The 22,278-nt window shown below is 33.1% G+C and overlaps 1 protein-coding gene across 2 annotated transcripts; it reads left to right on the top strand.

Moving 5' to 3' along the window:
- Positions 1–1,077: 1,077 nt before the first annotated feature.
- Positions 1,078–21,417, top strand: LOC128672985 (uncharacterized protein). Of its 2 annotated transcripts, none has more exons than XM_053750539.2 (11): positions 1,078–1,768; positions 7,873–8,024; positions 10,141–10,326; positions 15,056–15,215; positions 15,294–15,402; positions 15,624–15,821; positions 16,254–16,351; positions 17,923–18,107; positions 19,187–19,336; positions 20,367–20,485; positions 21,179–21,417. In XM_053750539.2, the coding sequence occupies exons 1-11, from the start codon at positions 1,744–1,746 to the stop codon at positions 21,228–21,230; spliced, it is 1,434 nt and encodes a 477-aa protein (XP_053606514.1). In that variant the 5' UTR covers positions 1,078–1,743; the 3' UTR covers positions 21,231–21,417. The 2 variants fall into 2 exon arrangements, with proteins under 2 accessions (XP_053606514.1, XP_053606515.1); XM_053750540.1 differs by lacking the exon at positions 1,078–1,768 and adding an exon at positions 2,789–2,939.
- Positions 21,418–22,278: the final 861 nt, after the last annotated feature.

Here is a 22,278-nt window from a genome sequence, read left to right as displayed (position 1 = left end):
AAAATATGTTGATCGATTGAAAATAATTTCTGGATTTTTAATTTCCTTTTTAAAAAAAAAAAAAGTTAAGATTGGTGATTATCATCACAGTGAAGACGTTTTAAAAATATATTACTTTTAAGTTTTGTACAAGTTTAATTATATGAAATCTATTAATATTAAAATTGTTTTAGGCTAATCGATTTGTCTCTAATTAGTTTCTTTAGGGCAATATCAATATTCAAGCAATATTTTCGAGTACAATAACTTTGTTATTTACATTATAAAGTTTATATTATTTTAGTAGATCTGATTCTAGGTTTTTATAATTTTTATGTAGGTTTTGTATATACATGTGCAACGAACATTGTGTAAAATATTAAGTCTTATTAATTCAAAATTTACCATCTATGAACCCAAATAACTTAAATAAAACAAATATTTGTATTCAATTTTCCGTTTATTTTGTAGATGGTGTCAAAAAATCAATTTAAGGAAATTAAAAGGAGCTCCTATCACTAACCAACAGATACTTCGAAATAATGAAAAAGGGGTGGAATAGCGATGAAATATTTAGGTACGTTCCAAGATTTTGAGAAGAACAGTGATTCAGTATATATCAAATAAGGATAAATGATGTATTTGAGGGTTAAGATAATGATAAAGCACGAGGTGAGAATCGGAGGAATAACAACCCCCCTCCCCCGCCTCTGCCACTTACGCACTCCGAATAGACATTGAGCTACTAAAATAATAGTTATGAGTTACTTTTAGTAGTCGAGCCTCTAGCCGCATTTTTATATACTCACTAATTTAATTTAGTTCATTTCATAAAAAAATATTCTCTAATATAAAGTAAGTAAGAAGTATAAGACACACTCTAATTATAATTTAAAATAAAATTAATTAAATATTTGATAAGCCATATCTCATTAACAGGCTAAAGATGAATGAATACAATACCATGAATAAAATTCAATGAGGCTGTTATTCAGTGTTTCGGTCCCACTCGGGCACATCCAATGAATTCATACATCCGAGAAGAAAAGTCATTGGGGAAATTCGTAGGGTGCGACGCACCGGCGTGTTTTCAGAGCCAGTGCCGTTTTCGCCCACGCCGCGAGAGGGCGCTTTGTCGCCCAACTCTCGACCACGTGACTTGTTGAATCGCTAATACCGAAACATGTCACGTATCCAACAAACGCGATAAGTGCAATGACAATATACTTTGACATGAATTTTATTACTAAACCTCTATACAACCATGCTAGACTTTTCATGATACTGAGTTTCGCTTTAGCGATATTAGTGGCCGGAATTTTATTACGTGCGACTAATCGCCCTGTTATTACAGAGGATATTCGCAACGGCACGGAATATGAGCTTGAAATAAATGCGACAACCGCGGATCCGGGGAAATCCAGAAGAAAAGAATACCTGTACCGCCTTTTGACAAATACGACCCGTTCCCTCATACAAATGGAAATAAAAGCAAAGAGACTTGAGGAAAATATGCGTAGGATTAAGGAGAAGACTGCAGATTTATTGTGGAAGAATAAGGACAAAGCGCTGTGGCACATTTTGTTCAAGAATATAAGCAGACATATTTCAATCCGGCACGAATTCCACCAGCATGCCAGTCTGCACAGAATAATGCAGGATAAACATGTACATCACGGACGTAGAAAAGTTTTTTTAAGCCGGTAGACAGTTAGTGTTAAGACAATTGACAATAATATTTTGTTTAGTGTTAAAATTGAGTTGATGGTGGCTGAAGGACTCAAAGCACGTACGTACCACATGTCTGGCTTATTTCTTTGGTTACAATTTTATTGTGTTGCGATATATATTCTAGTCGGGGAGTCTTAACGATGGCACGCCCGCTGAATGGTATTATTGCTCGTATATATTTCGAAGGAAACGCAATTTGTTTTTGTCATGGTACGTTTTGCACACATCCTAGTCATTAATCACTAAAATGGAATAGTGGAACGATTCAGTTGACTATTTAATTGTTCAGTAGAATAATTGTGTCTACACTATTACGTGTTAATAATTTATTCATCGTCGCTGTACAATAGTTGAAAACAAGCACAAATTATAGTCAAATAAAATCATAGATTCTTTTAATAAATTAATACATATTACATTAAATAACTATGAAGACAAGATTATTTTTATTCCTTGGGAATGCTAGTTGCACAAGCTTTGTCCCTTAGTCGCATCATCCTACATCTACGGGAGATTATGGAATGACCCTATTATAGTGCGGAACCACACGCCACATAACATGTAGTTTTGTTATGATTTTGATGACGATAAATGTGATTTATAAAAACATACTAAATTATGTAACACATAGAAGACAAACTGGTTCTTACTACGATAAATCATTGGTCAATATATGACGACAAGTTAGAAAGTGATGGATGCAATAACATAGATAATTTTATTAGTATTCATCATGTGATTGCTAGTAGTGAAGCTAAACTATCGATAAATGTCGTTTCGTGAATTATACTTTTCAAACTATATGTATACCTTCGAGGATAAATTGTCTAAATAACAGTGAAAACTGCATTAAAATCCGTTTCGTGGTTTAGGAGAAGAAATCTACTACACAGACAGACGCGGAGGGCTACTTTGTTTTATACTATGCAGAGATAGTGATAAAAAAGATGATGACAAAACGTATACTTACAAACATCATTTATATTAAATGTATCGTAAAAGTGATTATGTTTTTTATATTTGTCATGGTATTTGTAAGTCAGAAACAAACTGTCATATAAATAAAGTCAACGCGGCCGCCGGTATCGATAGTAACGTCGCCGCCTCTCTAATTCGGAGTGTGGAGTGGATATCTCTGCGCGTGCGCAGCGACAGTCACCGGCCGGTTGTGTTTGTGTACTAAATTCAATCGTAATAAATCGAAGCAAAATTTTGTGAAATGTCTTGCTGTAAGTTTAAGTTTCTTCTATTCAGTTAACCAAGAATATCAATATAATATTTCTACAGGCAAATTTATTGTAGAGATTTGCGATTTTGTAATTAATTTTGTAAGTGCTTATTCTACATTTGTTCTCTTTCTTTGTTGTCTTTTTTGAATCTTTGATAAATTAATTTTATTATTGTTTTCATTTATTCACATTGAAATATTAGATAAAATAGATAATAAATGCGTGAGTTCTATTTCGATAAAATAATACACTTGGAGTTACATATATTATTCAATATTTTTTAATTTTGCATCAGAACTGTGTTCTCATCTTCTATAACCTAAACCTCAACCAAGCCCATAACCAGAAAAAACACTTTTCAAATTGTCTAGATATGATTGTGCTAAACTTTACAAACAAATCATTACTCATTCTACACATAGTGTTAGCTGTTATGTAAATCTTGTGAATATATTGTTTATAGACAACGACGTCACGGTTTTTTTTTGTTGATCTATGGACGAATGGCTGTATGGGCTTAGATCCTTAGACAAACGAAACAAAAAAATGTCTATAAACGACGACGATAATGATGTGATGACTATGCGAAGCTTACTTTACAATAATCTCAAATTAATCTTTAAAATCGGTAAAATAGTATTCCAGCTTCATAAAAACTTCCCAAACATTGCACAGTGCCTATTGCAAACTGACAAAAAATAGACATGGAGTCGTAGTGTGCACATACGTCATAAAGGTTTTCATAAAATTTCGCCCGACTCCTAAGACATCATATCCCATTTTTCTCATCGCAATATGACACACGTATTTGTCAGTCGTAAGAAACTCATTCGTCCGTGTCACGTGATAAGTAAAATAAAGGAGCCAAAGGTCACAAAAAAAATGTCAGACACATCAACCTCTGTGCAATTTATCATTCTTGCCGCGGGGCTGGCATCAAAGCGGAGCTAAACTGGTCCAGCGAATACTTTAATCTGTGATGGTTGTATAGACCGGGACTTTTTCTTAAGGCATGTTCATAAGTTAGGTTTCTAAGCCAATAAAATTTACCACCAAGCACCAACTTGTACTACTCGTGCTATAGGTAGAATAGTAAAAAAATTAACAAACTTATTCATACTTGCATTATTTTTTTTAATTAGCTAAAAACATTCGTTTGTATTGGCTTTTTACTACCCAATATTTAAAATGTCGAGTAGAATAAAGATACACAATACCGTAAATATAAAACACAAAGTTTCGTAATTCTTGTGTAATTTGTTTCTGATCGTTTTGGATGGGATCATTGCAAAACTATAGAATCGTTTTTGACACTATTAATAAAATTATAATAAATATTTTACTACATTTGTGTTTTTTTACAATATCCGTGAATTAAATTCTGATTTGTGGGTACTGACCTTTAGTTGGAATATTAATCGCGAATCTCGAGTTTACTTTCTGATAAAACGTTAAAAAGACTTTGTAGATTGCGGCCTTTGTTATAACAGAAGAAAATGTTTTAATTTAATGAAATAACAGTTACGATTACGGAATGAAATGTTTAATTTTGTTGATACATCCAAAGCATATTTTTTATATTTCTAGTAAGTAGGTAGCTTTAGAAAATATATCTCGAAAAAGCAAAATATTTTTTTATAAATTGCTAGTCTCACTCACGAGCTAAGTCCAATTAGAATATGACGTTCTTGTCCCGTAGCGCTCAGTGGCGCGACGCTTTCGAATTTTAAAATTGGCTCTTGGCATTGACGCTCTTGTTATGATTTTCTTTGCATAGACCGTTCGACTGTTAGAATTTCGTGACAAAATGAACTAAAAGAGTACCTATATAGTTTTGTAGACATATATAGTTTTGTAGAAGGTCTTTTATTTTTTGACGTCAATAAGTTACGTGTATCATCCTAAACTGAATAAAGGATTTTGAATTTGAACAAAAAAAAGGAAAACAAAAGGAAAAGAAATGGCCAAAAAAATTCCCAAATTTGAGATAATAAAAAGATACTACTGCGTTTACATAAAAATACAAAATACCGCATTGTATTTTATTTAAGAATTAATATAATGAATAATAATAATGAACGCTAGAATGCGGAAAACTGATAGACACATTGTCGGAGAATAACATCGCGACTGTCTTGCCTACCAAGTTCGGATAATAAAATGCAATTTATAGTTTTTATAAGCTACTCAGAAGAAAGCAAGCAAACATAGCTATTAAATGCAGTAATGAATAATTCACGGCCGAAAGCCTGAAAATATTTGAACAAAGTTTATAAAAAATAGTGTATTTTAAATACGTGATGTGTAATGTGTAAAACTATTTGTAGATGATTCATTGAAATGAGCTATAGCATTACAAAAAACGTCTGAAATATTTACCAGATGTATTTATTTATCGTCCGTATTGATGCGAAAATAATGTTGCTGCCGGATGCTCGCCTGACTGATTTCAGATAAATATGTCGCTACCAACCGAACTTGATTATTTCACATTTTCGCACATTCTGTCCAAAATGTCCAAATTGAGATACGATAACAAAAATTTCCAGTTTGTCATTGTGGTTCGTCCCGACTCACGGAGATATTTAAATATATTTTTAGATAGGTATTTCATTGCTTAATACCTGTTTTTTGCCCTTTTCTTCCATAACAACTGAATTATTGTTTTCCTCAAAGAAAATCTGACAGATATATAAGCAATATCGTAGGACGAAAATAGACTGAAAATTAAAAAATTCATAGCCTTTGGCGTGGGACATAAAATGCAAAATACAGAGTGGATGGGCACCGTCAATCATCTTGATTAATATTCTAAAATAAAAATAAAACAGATTTACGGCTACTCGTATTCCACGAACAAAAAATCAATGTATGGACAGCAAAATAAGTAGAAAACAGGACGCTCTGTGATGGTATTTTAAATTATACTTGGATAACTAAAAATCTTCCCCAGGCAATATTTAATAAAATATTTCTTTCTTTCCGATTGTTTCAATTGATTTTATCCAAGTCGTATAAAGGCATCTGACACGACTTTTTATATATTTTATTTATTGTAATTTTATTTATTTATTTATTCATACAACTACGACTACCTACCGGGTCTATTGGTACAAGCAGGAGTAATTATGTTTTATATATTGTATACACTCATATCTATATTTTTCCTGTATTGTGCTGATTGCCCTTCAAAAAAGCCAAAATTATTTTCATATTGGTGAATAAATTTCCCTTTTAATATAGCACTGATTAAAATCTCTTGTATTCCTTTGTTCAATTAAGCGTGGAAAGTTGTGGACAAAATGAGGACCAAACAATGGCCAATTGATGGGATTACAGGCTACAAAGGAGTAATTTATATGCAGGCAATACCTGACTTGATTACTAAATAGAGGGGTGCCATCCCTCGGTTGTCCGCAAGCCCCGTTTATGCATCGAAAAATAATGTTTTGATGCATATCGCCTATTTATTGGGAGTGACGGTTGGGTTTTTTGAGGCCACCATATTATTTGTGAGGGAAATTGAGTGGGCACAAGAGGGGAAAGGAATTAAGTATGAAATGAAATTTAATGTATTGATAAATTATTCTGAAGGTTTTTGCTCTGAGTGGTAGACATTTTCTTGATCGAGAATTTTTCTATAGGTATTTTGATTTTGTGCCAGTGTTTTGCCCCATTATCGTAAGATATTTGTATTAGAATCAGAAATGGTAAGACATAATTTTTATACTTTCAATCTAGTCTACTGATAATATAAATATAATTTGTTCTTGATAAAAAAAATCTAGTAATTATCTTGTCATTCGCAATTCACGTCCACTTCACGCAGAGTAACTTTGTGTTCATAGTGTAGGTATAACTTTAACTATAAAAAATATTTTTAATTTCTCACACTCGGAAATAATTTAAAAATTGTATAGCGGATGGGAGATGCGGTATTCCATCCTCGGTCGGGAAATATTGCTAATTGCCTACTTTCCAATAGAGGGCGGTATACGATTTTTTTTTATGTTTTGGCTTCTATTAGTCCCATAAAGAGCTTCCATAATTATTTTTCTTTAATATCTGCTACATATAAAGCCCACTTATAGTTTTATTAAATGTATAGATAAAGATAATACTAACTAAACAGCTGTATTCCAAATTGTCACAGTCAAGTTACAAGCATCATACGGGTTGTCCAACATTCTCTGTAGTTTATTGTTACCTCAACAATACACAGCTTACCTGCAGTACTCACAAGCTTTCGTATGCACAGACAAACTAATTTAACAAATCCTGTTAGAGGCAAAGGACCAAGGTGCTTTTCCCCCTTCGCCCTGGCTTCCAGCTTTGCATGCATAGTGTATCGAATTTATACATTTTACCTTTAGAATTTTCACCACAAGATATTCCAATTTGTTATCTACCATAGGACCTCAAATTTTCATGTACCCTGGTTGTGTTAGGTGTTGAGAAGCTGCGAAATACGGGATCAGCGTAAAAAAAATCTTTAAAATGTTGAAGATTCTGCTGTGATTTTATAACCGGCCGCCTGCCTGACGTCTATCCTCCTTGGAAATGCTATTGTTGCCCATCAGCTACCTAGGCTTTGTATTCATTAGTCGTCTTGTATGAAATTAATGTCAGGATATGGAGTCCTATTCTAGGGCGGAACCACACTCCGCAATATAGCACCGATTGCGATGAATTGTTGAATCTATATATAGTAAGCTATCCCGAATTCAAACGAATAAGGAATAAAAAATCAACCTTAAGGAATAAAAAATCAACCTTTACAGTTGTGAAAGATTTTATGAAAATTTATTGTTGTATATCTATAGCCTCGTGATATATGCAGGGTAAGATAATAGCATTAAATGATATGTAAGGTATAAATGGATTAGCATAGATACAAAATATATTTAGCCGTCTAACCTCAAACCGTCCACAGGCAAAGGACCGGGGTACTCGTCGCCCCTGGAAGCGTTCACAAAGGGCGCCCGGGAACAGCTCCTGTACGCTGTGTGTGTGCAGCCGGACCGGACCAAACAGGATTACTTGGCCACCGTCGATGTGGACCCGAAGTCACAGACTTATTGCAAGGTATGATGAAGAGACAAGAAGTCTCTTACAATTTAACAAATCTCTAGACAGGCAAAGCAGGGACCTGCCTGGAAAAAAAGGTGGTCACTATCGATATGGATCCAAAGATACTACTTATTGCAAGGTCCGCTGCGTTTGAATTTGAATCTTCTCAGCAGTGGTCCTTCTGATGCTAGTAGTATTTAGCTTTAGCTTTTTAGTATTTAAGCTTCGAGAAAACTCTTCAAACACACAAAAAAATCTAAAATTACTGGTGCAAAAAATAAAGTCACCCGGACACGTCTGTCTGTTTCAAAGCTTTCTTCTTTTAAACCATGCAACAAATTTCCATTCAGTTTTCACAGTTATTTATACAATTTATAGTAATGAAAATTTATAAGGTACTTACATACAAATTGGCCATATTAGACCGTGCCAGATTAAAGTATTACATAATTTTAAACTTGACGTAATAAACAGCTGCCTGTGAAGGTAAATTTCTCAATAACTTTTTGCCTTTGAAACTAATCAGGTAAATAATTAAATTCTATATCACATTTTTCTGTTCTTACAATATGCTGAAATGAAACAATATGTTAACGTATACATTTGTTCAATGAATAACTTCTAAACGAATTTATGTAAGCAGTTCGGCAAACTTACTTACTGCCGTACAAATCGGTAAATAACTTCGGGTTCTAAAAGGAATTCAAAGGATTCGGAAAGTAGAAACTTCCCCAAAAGACGTGTTTCCTATAAAATTCGCGTATATTCGAGAAAGTTAGTAACATGGCCACAGTGTCTTGTTAGCTCATTATTAATACCTAAATATTTTTTATAGATGAAAATTGTCGGTCGAAATTTATAAAAAAATGCACATTATATATATAATGTGCATTTTTGTTTGTGCAAAGAGTTAAATGTAAATAATTTGAAACATAGACTCTCAATAACTATTTGAAACGTGAAAATAATTTTGTCTCAAATTTTTAACGCCAACAAATTACTAATACGATTTTTTGAAGTTCAATTTTAATTAGAAAATCTATAGCAAATCTGAATATACAAATACTTGTAAGAAAAACAAAAAAGAAAACATTATAACAGTGTTTTCTAAGACTCTCTATTTCCTTTTATTGGTCAATTTTACGCCGATGTCCAGCAACTCCGCACCCTAATCCTGAAGGATCCCAGCATCCACATTATTGTGCTTGGGCCCCATTCCGAAACTAAATTAACCGGCGAAATGCAATATATCGTTCCAATGGATTTGTTGCTTGATTTTTGGTTACTACTTGCTTGCGACGTCTTCTAGTCAGATTTAGTAACTGTTCAACCCATGGCAACAGGAGTATCTTGTATAGTTTTGAAAACAATCTTCAATCTTCATTTCCATTGGACCCCTTTGTAGATTGATTAATGGTAGAATATGTTTCGTGTCTTGAATTAAGCCTTTCATTAAATTGGGTCTAGTGGTTTAGCCGTCAAAACTAGCAGATAAACGGACGATCTTTAATATTTGTGTAAATAATACTATGCCCTAGGGCTTATGTCTTGTTGACTTATCGGGATACAAATTTAACCAAAACTTTTATCAATAATAGCTCAATGTTGAATTTGTTGATTGAGTACAACCATCCATCTTATTTTGGCATTTATGTAATATGAGAACGACACTAAACGATTTTTATTAAGCGAAATCTTTTATTTTTAAACTAGAAATTCTCAGAAAGAGCTATTAGCCTGAGTATTCTCGACGAAGTCCTTTTTTAAGCGAAACAATAGCTTATTTTTTGTTTATAAATTTAAATGCCTTTAGCAAGTTTTTTTAACAAAGGTCTTAAATTCATTGGAAAAGAAAAAATAATCGGTATATAATTTATTCAGTTTATAGTAATATACCCATGGTTAAATTAATTGTGAGGATCTTCAATATTCCTCTAGGTATAAAATAAAAAGAATATCATAGAGGAACCACTTTGAAAGATTTATATGGTTAAAGATTAACAGCAGCAGAACTAGAGCTGAATAACTCGTCTAAATAACAGTGAAACATACATAAAAAACCCGTTGCATGGTTTAAAAGATGACTTTGTTTTATTCTATCTAGTGATTCTTACCTCTTTTTTTCAACCAGGTCATACACCGCACATACACGGGAAATGTGGGAGATGAGCTTCATCACAGCGGGTGGAATGTCTGCTCTAGTTGCCACGACAACCCTGAGCTGAAGAGGGATCTCCTCATCCTACCCGCTCTTGGATCTTGCAATGTCTACGCTGTTGATGTTGGAACTGACCCTAGGAAGCCGGAAATACATAAGGTAAGTCTACTACTATATTTCGGACTAGATTATATTAAATTAAAAACATAAAACAATAATGCGCTGGTTCCATGATATTTATAAAGTTATGAACTAATGGGTACGATCGGCAAAAGACTAGGTCGAATGGAAACACCATGAAGAAGTCTACACACATCTACTCGGGTTAAGAAGATTTCAAATGGCTTTAGGAACTGTTATAGGTGGATATACATTACTACTATACACCATACATTACTACTATAAATTGAAGAGACAACTGCCAGCTTCTAGACTGACATTGCCCCAATATTATTTTTTAAACTGTGGCACAAGTAAAACAGCTACTCGACAAACAAGTTATTTAACTCATTTATTTAACTTAGCTTCCTCAGTCATCTTCTATTTATCTCGAATTTGGAAATTCAGGTTAAAATTTAGTCTCAATAAAAGGTTACGGCGGGGTTGCCATACCATAAAACTTTTATGCACCTGTAAACTGTTGCAGCGGACTGAGTTGAAACATTCACTGGCTGAAACTAGATGTTTATTGATTTCTTTTTATTTTGACTTCAACAAAATTGCATTGCGACGTAACTGCATTGATTCGGGTTATTTGGTTTCCACAACGTGGATTTCTTCGTGTTATATATTGGCAGAATATTAAAGTTGGGGAAAAGGTGTTTCGTAAAATATATACTGAATACACGTAGGTAACACTATTACTTATATCATAACAAATGTGGCCAAATTATATTCTATATAATATGTAAAATCAATTAATCTCATAATTTCCGAGCAGTTGAGAGATGGTTTTACTTTATGTATGTTTAGTAAAACCATGCTCGAAGTGAAAATTTTAAGTGAATAAAATAAAACTTGAAAACATTATGTGTCCAAAGACCTAATTATCTATTATGACTAATAAACAACTAAATAAATTCTCCAATAAACACAAAATTCACCCCAATTCGCGGGTCATTGCTGCACTGCTCTGAACTTTCGAAACTACTTTCTCAAAGAATATTTACATGCATAACGACTTTTTTATATATCCTGAAGGAAGATTTTACTGGAGACAACCAATTTCATGATTTTTACGAAATAAAGTTCCCTAGGATAGTCATGTAACTGTTTCATATTAAAACAATTTTGAAAAAAGAATCCGAGTACAGATTATTTGTCTTTCTTATCTTCATCCTTTAGTAAATGTAGAATCAATGTAACAGTTTCAATGGGATCTTATTTTCACCAGATTACTTAAAATATTTACAATGTATTTAGGTTTACCATGTAAGTACTTGCACTAAATGATATACGATAAAATCATATGATTTACGATAAAATGTGGAGAAATTCCCCTTTGTCCTTAAATAATGCAACCTCTCTGATTTAAGGTCCCGGTCGGGCACAGCCGTGTTTGGCAACCAACTCGTAAACTGAATTTTTATGTCAACACTTCGGCAAAGTTTTTTAATTTCTCGGGTTTTATGCGTTGCTACGTAAAATAAAGACAAATGGAAGTCACGGTTCTCCATCTTTATTGATAGGTGCTCGACTTGCCTATATGTAAGTCTTAGAGGCGGGTGTTAAGTTGTGAATATAAATTATTTTCCATTGAGATGGATTTTCATATTTTTTGCTCGATAAAAAATGCAATTAAAATAAACCTATTACAACAAATTAAAGTAAAACAAAATTTCAGAGACATTTAAACTAAGTTCTCCCACAGTTATCTACTAAGGTGCTCATAAGAACGTTTCTCCTACTACGAAAACCACAAACATAAAAACATTTCAATACTAGCAATACTATACTTAATATTAGAGTACCTATAACGCTTTTACTTCTGTGCTGACGATATCTAGCTTCATAGCTGTGATCCGAATTTTATTACAGGGGTAGATTTTTAGTTATGACAGAGTTATATGCATCGTAAATTTCAGAAATTTTGATTTTACTTGCAATGGCGTGGCGCGTTATTCGAACTTGTAAAGAAACAGCGATTTTTTTTTACATCTTGATTATGATATTTATTTTTCATCTCATCTCAATAAATATATCTACTTAATGACAATTTGGTTAGTACGGAACTTGTAACCAGGAAATTGCATTTAATTCTAGCTAAACGTACTTTATTTGCAAGAAAACGTTTCCTGCATTTGGAAATCTAATATTTTGCTGAACTGAACCGAATTTAAACTCCCGATGGCCAATCTGGACTGCGCTGTATAATAGAAATTCGAGGATACTATCTTTAATTTAAATTATATAACGTTGTTTAGGAATCTATACATTTTTAAAAGTTTATTTTAAACTTTAGGTTTTTCTTCAATAGATCAGTGAGAGCCTTACTAATACCTACAATTTTGAATGTGATTGATTGTAAAGGGGGACAGTTACTCAATCATGTCAAATCTACTTAATGGATTTCGATGAAATTTGGTTCAAGGGTAGATCGCGCGTATTCTAGTACTAGAACACCAGAACGAAGTTAAATCTAGTTTCGAAAATTTAAACCGTTTGATATTTTCTACCAATTTTAATGTCAACAGTATATTAACCTACTCAATGTTCGTGTTTGAGCGAGGAAGTCGAAACACATGACCATAGCGATAATTTCATCCTTATCGCATTCGCATAAGGTCTATGTGTTCTTGCCATAAAACTGACTGCACTGCTGTCAGTCTATGGAATATCACCGAAATAGTAATTATTTGTGAGAATTAGCATCATACATTCTTGCATAATTTTTTGCATATTATTCATAAGTTAGTAGCTAAATTCTATATTTACGAAATTATTTTTCTTAATTTAAATATTTTAGAGATTTTTTCATGGTTTATCATTTATGGTAATTGATCTTATAATAGCTTATAAGAATATGAATGCTGCAAAATATTTCTGAAACATTTTACTTTAATTCTACACATAGATAATAATAAGTTTTTCCATTGAAAAACTGTGGAAGAAATAACATTAAATTGTCTGATTCTAAGTAATTTCAATTACCTACTCATCTGCTTTGGAGAATTTAAAGGAAAATGTGTAGTTCCCGGGAATTCCTCAAACTGCATCTACATAATAAACTCGCATGAATAAAGGGTGGCTACGCTAAAATATGAAATTGTTGCGGGCTTTCCACTGGGATCTTTACATTCTTGTCCCATATTTTCGTAGTATTACGAAGTATTAAATTTTTGCAATATTAACAAATGATTTAATTTAAGGATCGAATTCAGATTTCTTTATTAGTTCAAATATAGGTATTTAAAAGTGTAATAACACTGAGTCCCTTACATTTTACTGTAGTAAGGTATGCAAATAATGAAATGTCTAATATTAAAAACTTTGTATGTCATTTCAAACAGTAAAAACTTATACATTAGTCAAACGTAAACACAAAACACGTTACATCGTTACGCAATCACAAAGATAAATACATACACTTTTTAATTTAAAAATTATTCAATAGTTATATTTGTCAATCAATATTTTATGTAGCAAAGTTAAATATTTTCAATTTATATATCTTATAAATGGTTGGGTGGTTTGTTAAATAATTTAGACCCTAACTGTTCATCCCAACTGTATTTGCAGTTTTAAAAATCCCGTGGGTTTTATCCATCCTCCTTATCCATCCATAAAGAAGACCAGTGCCCTAGCAGCGGGAATATTACAATGGCTGATGAGGATGATCGAACACAAACATACGATACCAAAATTTAAATTAAATGCCATCTATCTATTTAAATGTCATCTACTTCATTGTCGCTTTGCCAACAATTATTTGACTACGTTATATGTATGTATCATATTTGGAGTACCCAACTAACTAACTTCCACTAATGTGACTATAATGTGGAGGTAACTATTTAGAAATTTTCCCGATTTGGTATCGCAGGCGTAACTTGGCACTATCGATCGGAAGGTCGTATAATTATTGGCAAATAGTTGGCACAACTAGTGCCGAACTCATCCCAATTCTGTCGGGAAACTTGGTACTTCGCACATTCCAAGTTGCAGACTGTTCCCAACTCGTTATTGGCTCTGTTGCCCTTTTTCGCACATTTCGTGTTGATCCACGAGTGTGCAAATATTGTGACAAGTTTTTTCTTTCGCTTTGTTGTTTTTGACATTTATCTGCAAATTGCTTTTAACTTTTAGAATAAAACAAGTTTTTTTACAAAAAAAAATATTTTGACACAAGCTTGTCTTTAAGGAGATCTTGGTACATTCAACACTTGACAAAAAAAAAAGTTCATGCATCGTTGAGGAGATCCCACTGTGTCCCATTTGGTCGAGCTTATCAAAATAATGCATTGTCTTGGAAACTAAAGCGTAATCCTACTTCCACTGATTCTATAGAATTAAAATTTTGTTTAACTTGTATTCGCGACTTCTAGTCGCTGTCGTCTATGAGTCTGTAAACAAATCTTACAGACTCACAGAGCGACTAGACAGATAGCACAAGTGAAATAAGTTTATTGATATTCAGGATAAAATTGGTAATTATGATTAGAAAGTAATTTAAATTATTTACGATAAAGTAAATAATAACTAAGTACTATTTCATTTATTAAATCTCAGGCAATAACAACACGTATAAAACTAAAGTGCTATAAAAACAGGGAGAAGAGCTAATATTGTCGCAATTCCACTACCTCTACTACCGTCTAATGATATAAGAAAACGCAAGTGTTGCGACCCTTATATCCTTTTATCGAGTCTACGAAAATCTCATTACCAGGTAATCGACGGCAGGGAGATGAGGTCATTCAACTGCAGCTACCCCCATACGGCGCACTGCCTAGCGACTGGCGAGATCATGATTTCCACGATGGGAGATAAAGACGAAAACGGAAAGGGGGATTTCGTGCTCATCGATTCCAAGACTTTGAGAATGACAGGTGAATGAGGAGCCTTTATATACACTGACGGGGGAAGATTACCTTTTTAAATAACTTTAACGGTTGATTGAATTTTAGGGACGTGGACGAAGGGAAAGACGGCTAAGTTCGGATACGACTTTTGGTACCAGCCCTATCACGACGTAATGATTGCCAGTGAATGGGGCACTCCTAAATATTTCAAGACGTGAGTGTTTATTTCACGTTGCAAGTGAGCTAAAATGTCTGAATTCAAGTTCTTATTTACAAGTATATAAAAGTCAGCTCAAAAGTGAATAGTTCTGTAAACCTTTAATTAACGAAATTTTAGTCTTTCTCACTTCTATTTTGGAATGTAGCATTTATAATTAAAACTTAGCTTGTGATGATCAATACATAACATAAGTCTCTAAATGTTGTTTTCTATAGTGGATTCCATGCTGACGACGTAAACAATAAAGACCGGTATGGCAGCTCACTAAACGTTTACAAATGGTCGACTCGTGAGCTGCAACAAGTCATAGATTTGGGCAAAGAAGGCATCGCGCCCCTCGAAATCAGATTCCTCCACGATCCGAAAGCAGCTGAAGGATTTGTTGGGTGCGCTTTGGAGGCTAACGTTTACAGGTACGAGATTTGTAAGGATTTGTCCACTAAATAACATGAGAAAAAAATCTGCTCGAAATTTTTTTCGCTTCTGCCGAATTCGGCCAGAATGTTTCTGGCCGAATCGATTTTATTTTTTAGGTGGTCATGAGTAGTATGCAATGTCAATTATAAACTTGCCATGAAAACAACTGACCTCCTAATATCATTATCTCTAAATGTAAATCCCAGTGTTAATTGTTTCGTCATATAAAATCTACATGGATCACATTCGACATATGCGTAAAGCAAAACTTGAAATACCATGTTTTTCTCGAACAAACTTAAGAGCAAAATCCCATGCACGTGTTATAATGTAATATAATATAGCGTAATTTGTTATGATTCCAGTTTCACGAAGAATGAACGATATAGCAGAAACTTTCTGAATAATGCTTCTAATTATCTTGTCAGGTTCTACAAAACTGCGAACGGGACGTGGAAAGCCGACAAAGTCATCGACGTACCAGCGAAAAAAGTTTCCAGAGACGGTGTCGAGTCCCAGCTTAACGGTAACTTTCGTACTTCTCTTGTTTCTACTATAAAATGAAGAAATCATAAAAATATTACACAGTCCGGTTGAATTGATATTGTGATATCAATCTTGGTTTGCACGATAACAATTACAAGCTTCGGATAGTTGTTTAAATATGTACGTAATGCGGTTAGACTGATGAATGTATATTGCGCGTGATTGTATGAAATTCGTAAGTAATTTACAGTTTTATCCAAGGATTCTTAAAAACTTCTTAATTCCTTTCTTTTGGAATAATGCTTAATGCCTTGAATCCATATGTGTATCAAGCATTGCTAACGGAATTGTTATCACATGAAGTTTAACTTCTATACAATTTACATTTTGTACTGCGAGTTTATCCAACATTAACTTTTTGGTTAGAACACTTTTGTTGCGACCAATCCAAAGTTAGGTCGTTACGCATTGACGCATTTTTCTTTTAAAAATAATTTCCTTTTCTTGACACCATTCATTTTTCATAGATATTCCCGCAGCTAACTTAGGAAATTACTTTTGGAAATGTCACTTTGGATAGGGATACAAAAGTTCCGATTGAAGACTAAGTGAATCAATCAATGATATTAGCATTAATATGTCCGCTGCAGGAGTGCTGGCCATCTTTATGCCATCATCTACCATGCACACTTAATGATGATAGGAAATGACGATAGTCGATTTTGTGTTGTGGGATGATAGCATACTCTCCATTTAAATTTGCATACCCGTGGACGGTAAAACATGTAGAATTAAGTTCTTCTTTTAACACCATATTGTAAAAAAAATAAACTCATGTTTTTGCAAATAAATAATCTTTGTCTTTGTCAAAAGTTTTAATGACCCCTGAGCCAGGGGGTGTTCAAGATGTTACATGTTAGGTCATCCATCTCGTTACAGATCATTGCAAAAGTGCTGCGCATACGCCACTATTGCAGCTTGATCACTAACCACTGCACCACTAAGTTATTAAATAAATAGGTCGCTACTCCGATAACCCCCGATAACGAAATTTGTCTTGTCGTCAAGTTATGACAAGAATTTGCTACGAAGAGAATATGCGGCTGTATACCATTAATTTAATCCTATTCGACCTTTAAATCAGCTTAGACTACAAGATGTCAAAGGTTGGTTTAACAATATCCGGCTGTTGGGGATACAATATATATGTGTATATAATATACAAATAATGACTTTAATTTGATGTCAAATAATCAAAGGTATATGCGAAATAACTGCGCTGATGCACATGACTGTATCTTATCAACAACGGAAAATTTCATAATCATTTTTTTTTAAATACATGTATCTACTTTATCGTAATTAAGCCGCAAATGGTTGTCACAAAAAGTAAAAGTAACACAAGTCGTAATCACATACTATTACACTACTATCTAACATCAACTTTTATCCCATTTCCCATTCAAATACTTATACATGTTCAACTTCAGAAAAATCGACAAGAGAATATTAACATTCGTATTATTTTACCAAATCGAGAGACCACGTTCTTGGCTTCGTTTCAATCTCTCGCCTTTGTAACATGACAATGCTATTAACTTTTTGCTCCAGGTTTAATGTCCGACGTTCTCATTTCCCTGGACGATAAGTACTTGTACTTCTCGTGCTGGTTACACGGCGACGTGAGACAATATGATATTTCTGACACGAAGAATCCTAAGCTAACTGGTATTGTACGGTTCGGAGGACTTGTCCAACATGATAAACTCAAAGTTTTAGAAGACAAGGAGTTTAAGGTAAGTTTTTATATTTTAGCATAAAACAAAATTTGACAATGACATAATTACTTCGTTCCACATTGATCTGTACTTGCTTTTGGCAGGGGTATTTTATGAATAAATTCGACAATAGTAAATCTGTATTGTAAAATTTACTTTGAAAATATCTGAATCTGAAAGTGCACATTTTTATTTTCCTTTTTTGAGTATCACAAGGTACACACGTGGTATTTGTTTGTTGATGTTGACTAAAACCACCAGATATGTTATTTACTTTTCTAATTAAATACTGTCCGTCGAAGTAAACTCAATCAGGATAGAGGAATTCCAATAGAATTGCCTCAAATTAATGTTTCGTGACTAAACACTACGTTTCGCTGTGTCACTTTTTCGATTTGAGTTTACGCGTTATTTTGTTTCCTAAATTACTTTCTAACGATTTTTACGTTTTATTAAATGGTTCATACTTAACTTTGTTGGTAAATTACATTTATTAGATTACAGAAACGATAAACTAAAAACCTAATAACAATAATATCAATAAAACACTTTTTCTGCTTGTTATAAAGCCGCAATCTTTATTTTTCATATGTAACGTAAAATGTTATTACTAGTTTCATTCCAATATTATCTTTGTTGATGTTGTTTTTATCTGTTCATGATAAGAAATGTCATGTTATATTTGACATATACATAACTATTTATCTTTTTGGAAATAAAAACCTATTGATATTCATTATATCAATTAGTAATTTTACAAGACAACATTTTAAATGTACCATTCTTTTAAAAACTAACAATTAACAAGATGTCGACTTTGCTCAACGTCTTCTTTAAATAGATGGAAGATGTTGAGTCTTACATCCAGAGTATGGAATTGTAGATTCTACTAACGTTAAGTCAGTATCGTGTCTCGATAGAAATACTTATTTACACACAATAAAATTGTGCCTTCAACCTTCAAGCTGTCTAACCAATAGTTGACCGTAGTTAGATATTGGAGAATCGTCAGAGTGAGGATCGAATGAGCATTCGCTTGTTTGGTGTAAAAGCTTTCATCGGCTTTGAGATGATGACGAAAATTACTCACGTCACAGGAACCGTCGCCACAGCTGGCAGTCAAGGGAAAGCAGCTACAGGGTGCTCCTCAGATGCTGCAGCTGTCTCTCGATGGAAAACGGCTTTATGTGTCTTCTTCACTTTTCTCTCCTTGGGACAAACAGACATATCCGAAGATGACTCAGGAGGTTTGCAACCTTTGAGATTTTTAAATAATTTCTAATTTAAGTTTCATATTACAAATATTCTTACTTCATTTTCTCAGAATGTATATAATCAAATGTGTCCATTTGTAACTAGGGTTTTTGTAATTGTTTTTATATCATTTCTATAGACGAAAATACCATACACTTATCAAAGGTACCTTGCCACCACCAAAGGTGCATTACCAGGTGTTTGGTATTTTTCGTCACCTATTTTGGTATCACCGTATTTTTTGGTTAGACTAACCTATATCCGGTAAATATCGTTCTTTTTTCTCCTTTGACATGGCGTGGTACATGGCGATAGATAAAGTACTTTATTGGGGTGCACCCCTGTGACCCCTGCAGACCGCAATAAAGCGTCGTTATCTCCTATATCTAGCCCCTTATTTATGCATTTTCCTTTGTAGCTCGAGTTATTTTTCTTACCTTTATTATGCAAGCCCATGTCACCTGAGCTAGATGAATAATTCATGAGACTCCTTGTGTGCGATTGTACAAATAACTACATTTATTTAATTTTTGTACTCCTTAAATATTAGCAAGAAATTCATTATTTACGTTTTCCGCTCGATATTCGAATGTTATGTTTGGTTAATCGTGTTTTGTATATTTTTTTATAATCACTTGATTATAATTTACTTAATTACATTTTTTTGTATACTTTTTTACTTAGACTTTATAATACTTTGTTTTGTTATACTAATAGAAAAAAAAATTATGTATGTAAGAAGCCAAGCCCTTTTGGCACAATAGGATACGATATAACACTATTTAAATCAGTTTCTATCGGTAGTACTACTCATTCCGAAATGCCAATATAGTCAAAATTCGTAGTTTTTTGAGAAATTAATATATAGGTAATTTGTGAAGGTCTAATTTCTGAATAAATGATTTAAATTTCATTTTTTTTCCAGACTATTACTTGGCCATAATGAATTAGAAGGAGGTCGATTTTTCAGTTCAAATTTTCAATTTTGTTAAAATGTCTCCTAAGATTTTTCATATTTCGCAGGGCGGTTGGATAGTAAAACTTGATGTAGACATTGAAAATGGAGGTATGAAGTTGGATCCAGAATTTTTGGTGCACTTTGGTGATGAACCTAACGGTCCTGCGCTACCGCATGAAATGAGGTGAGAAATATACGTAATTAATATTTATTGGACGTTTTTTCAATTCTTAGATATAATCTAAGAATTTAACAAATTATAGCTATAATTTGTGTGTCGGCAAAATGAGGTAACATCATTATGTTGGCTAGCGGCTTTGGCAATTATAGCTTAAAAGTAGGTACCTTAAAATATTTTGTGTACCTACACTTAATTTATAATTACAAGTAATTAGAAATAATGATTACTAAATTAATCAAAATAAGTATTTTTTTTAATATACCAAAATAAAATATATCGTGCAGATTCACACTTTTATTATTCCGCTTTTTATTAGTTAGGGGAAACTCCGAAACGCATTCCACAGTCAGGAAAAGGGTTCCTGTCAGCCATTTTTCTTTGTCGGTTTGAAATGCATTTAATTTAAAAATTTGTTCGGATTTAAGCAGAATTTTCTATATTGTTTTACAACTCATTGAAATATTTAAAATAAAAGTGCTAAATTACTTTTGAAATGTATACTTTCTCCGTATTATCGATAATATTGTGTTTAGAAATTTTAAGAAAAAGTGCATGTGAAGATCTAATTTCTGATTATCTTCCGATTTGATTTGAAATAGTCAACGCACAAACAATTTTGACTAAAATTGAAAGATTTTTCTTCAATTTATTTCAGTCCTCACTCACCCTGAGCTTCAATATTACATTTTATTGCAGATATCCTGGAGGAGACTGTACATCAGATATTTGGCTGGCTCAAGATGCGTAATATATGTGTGCCAATATTTTTTATCACAATATACTTATCTTGTAGGTATTTAGGCTTTCAATTGTAACCCTGAACCGTTACCTTCATTAAATTCTAAGATTATATTATATTAAAATGAGAAATTGAACACGAATTTTGTACAAAATTATAATTATAAAAAAAATACGTAATATATTATATAACATAACTCACGAAGTTTTATTTCTATTTTCGAACACTAAAAATAACTGCAAACATATTAGACTTTTTTCTATTTCTAAAATTATTGTGTGTATTTTAACTTAATTTATCCAATTTAGGTTAAAATAAACAACGGGACAGAGTATGGTAGCATACGAGAAAAGAGATACTTGCACAGCTGTAGCCAGAAAATGGTACAAAATACATTATTATTATGAGGAAAGATGAAAAAAATCTCACCACTCTCTAACATGATGTCCGATAAGTAGGGTAGTGGATCCCACTGGATAAATTTTACACCTGCTTGTAAATTCCCCACTAAATTGTTACGAGAACAATAATATATAAACTTCAACATAGCCTTTTACAACAACGATAAAATAAGTAACGATTTTTATTTAACCAACTCGTTCACGTCTATGCACCGGTACCAGGTTACGAGATGCGGCCGACCTTAGTAGTACTTGGTGGAATTCAGCCGCCAATCCGCCAGGACGCCATACAGCATCTCCTTTTATTTGCTCAGTTCGACAGATACCGTAATACCGGGAGGTAATTTTTGTGAGAGAATAAAGAAATCGGCTTATAGCAGGTTGTAATATTTTTTATAACAAAGTTTTTACAGAGCGTAATTTTTTGTCTCTAAGGCGGTAATAGATCTGTCTTTTTGACAGATTACTTTTTTATATAAATCGGTCTGGTGGAATTATTGCCAGCCGAAAAAATAATAGTTGGTGAGCAAGGCCCCAAACATGCTTTATGACATTAAACTGGTGTATGGATGTTGTACATTGAGGTTGTTTTGTTGAATTAAAAAAAAATAATTAAATATGTTGTAAGTACATAAGGAAAAATTAACTGCGAAAAC

This window comes from Plodia interpunctella, chromosome 10, assembly GCF_027563975.2.
Source record: "Plodia interpunctella isolate USDA-ARS_2022_Savannah chromosome 10, ilPloInte3.2, whole genome shotgun sequence".
Classification (NCBI taxonomy): domain Eukaryota; kingdom Metazoa; phylum Arthropoda; class Insecta; order Lepidoptera; family Pyralidae; genus Plodia; species Plodia interpunctella.
Note: the sequence above shows the minus strand (reverse complement) of the source record. Positions and strands in the feature narration are given on the sequence as shown.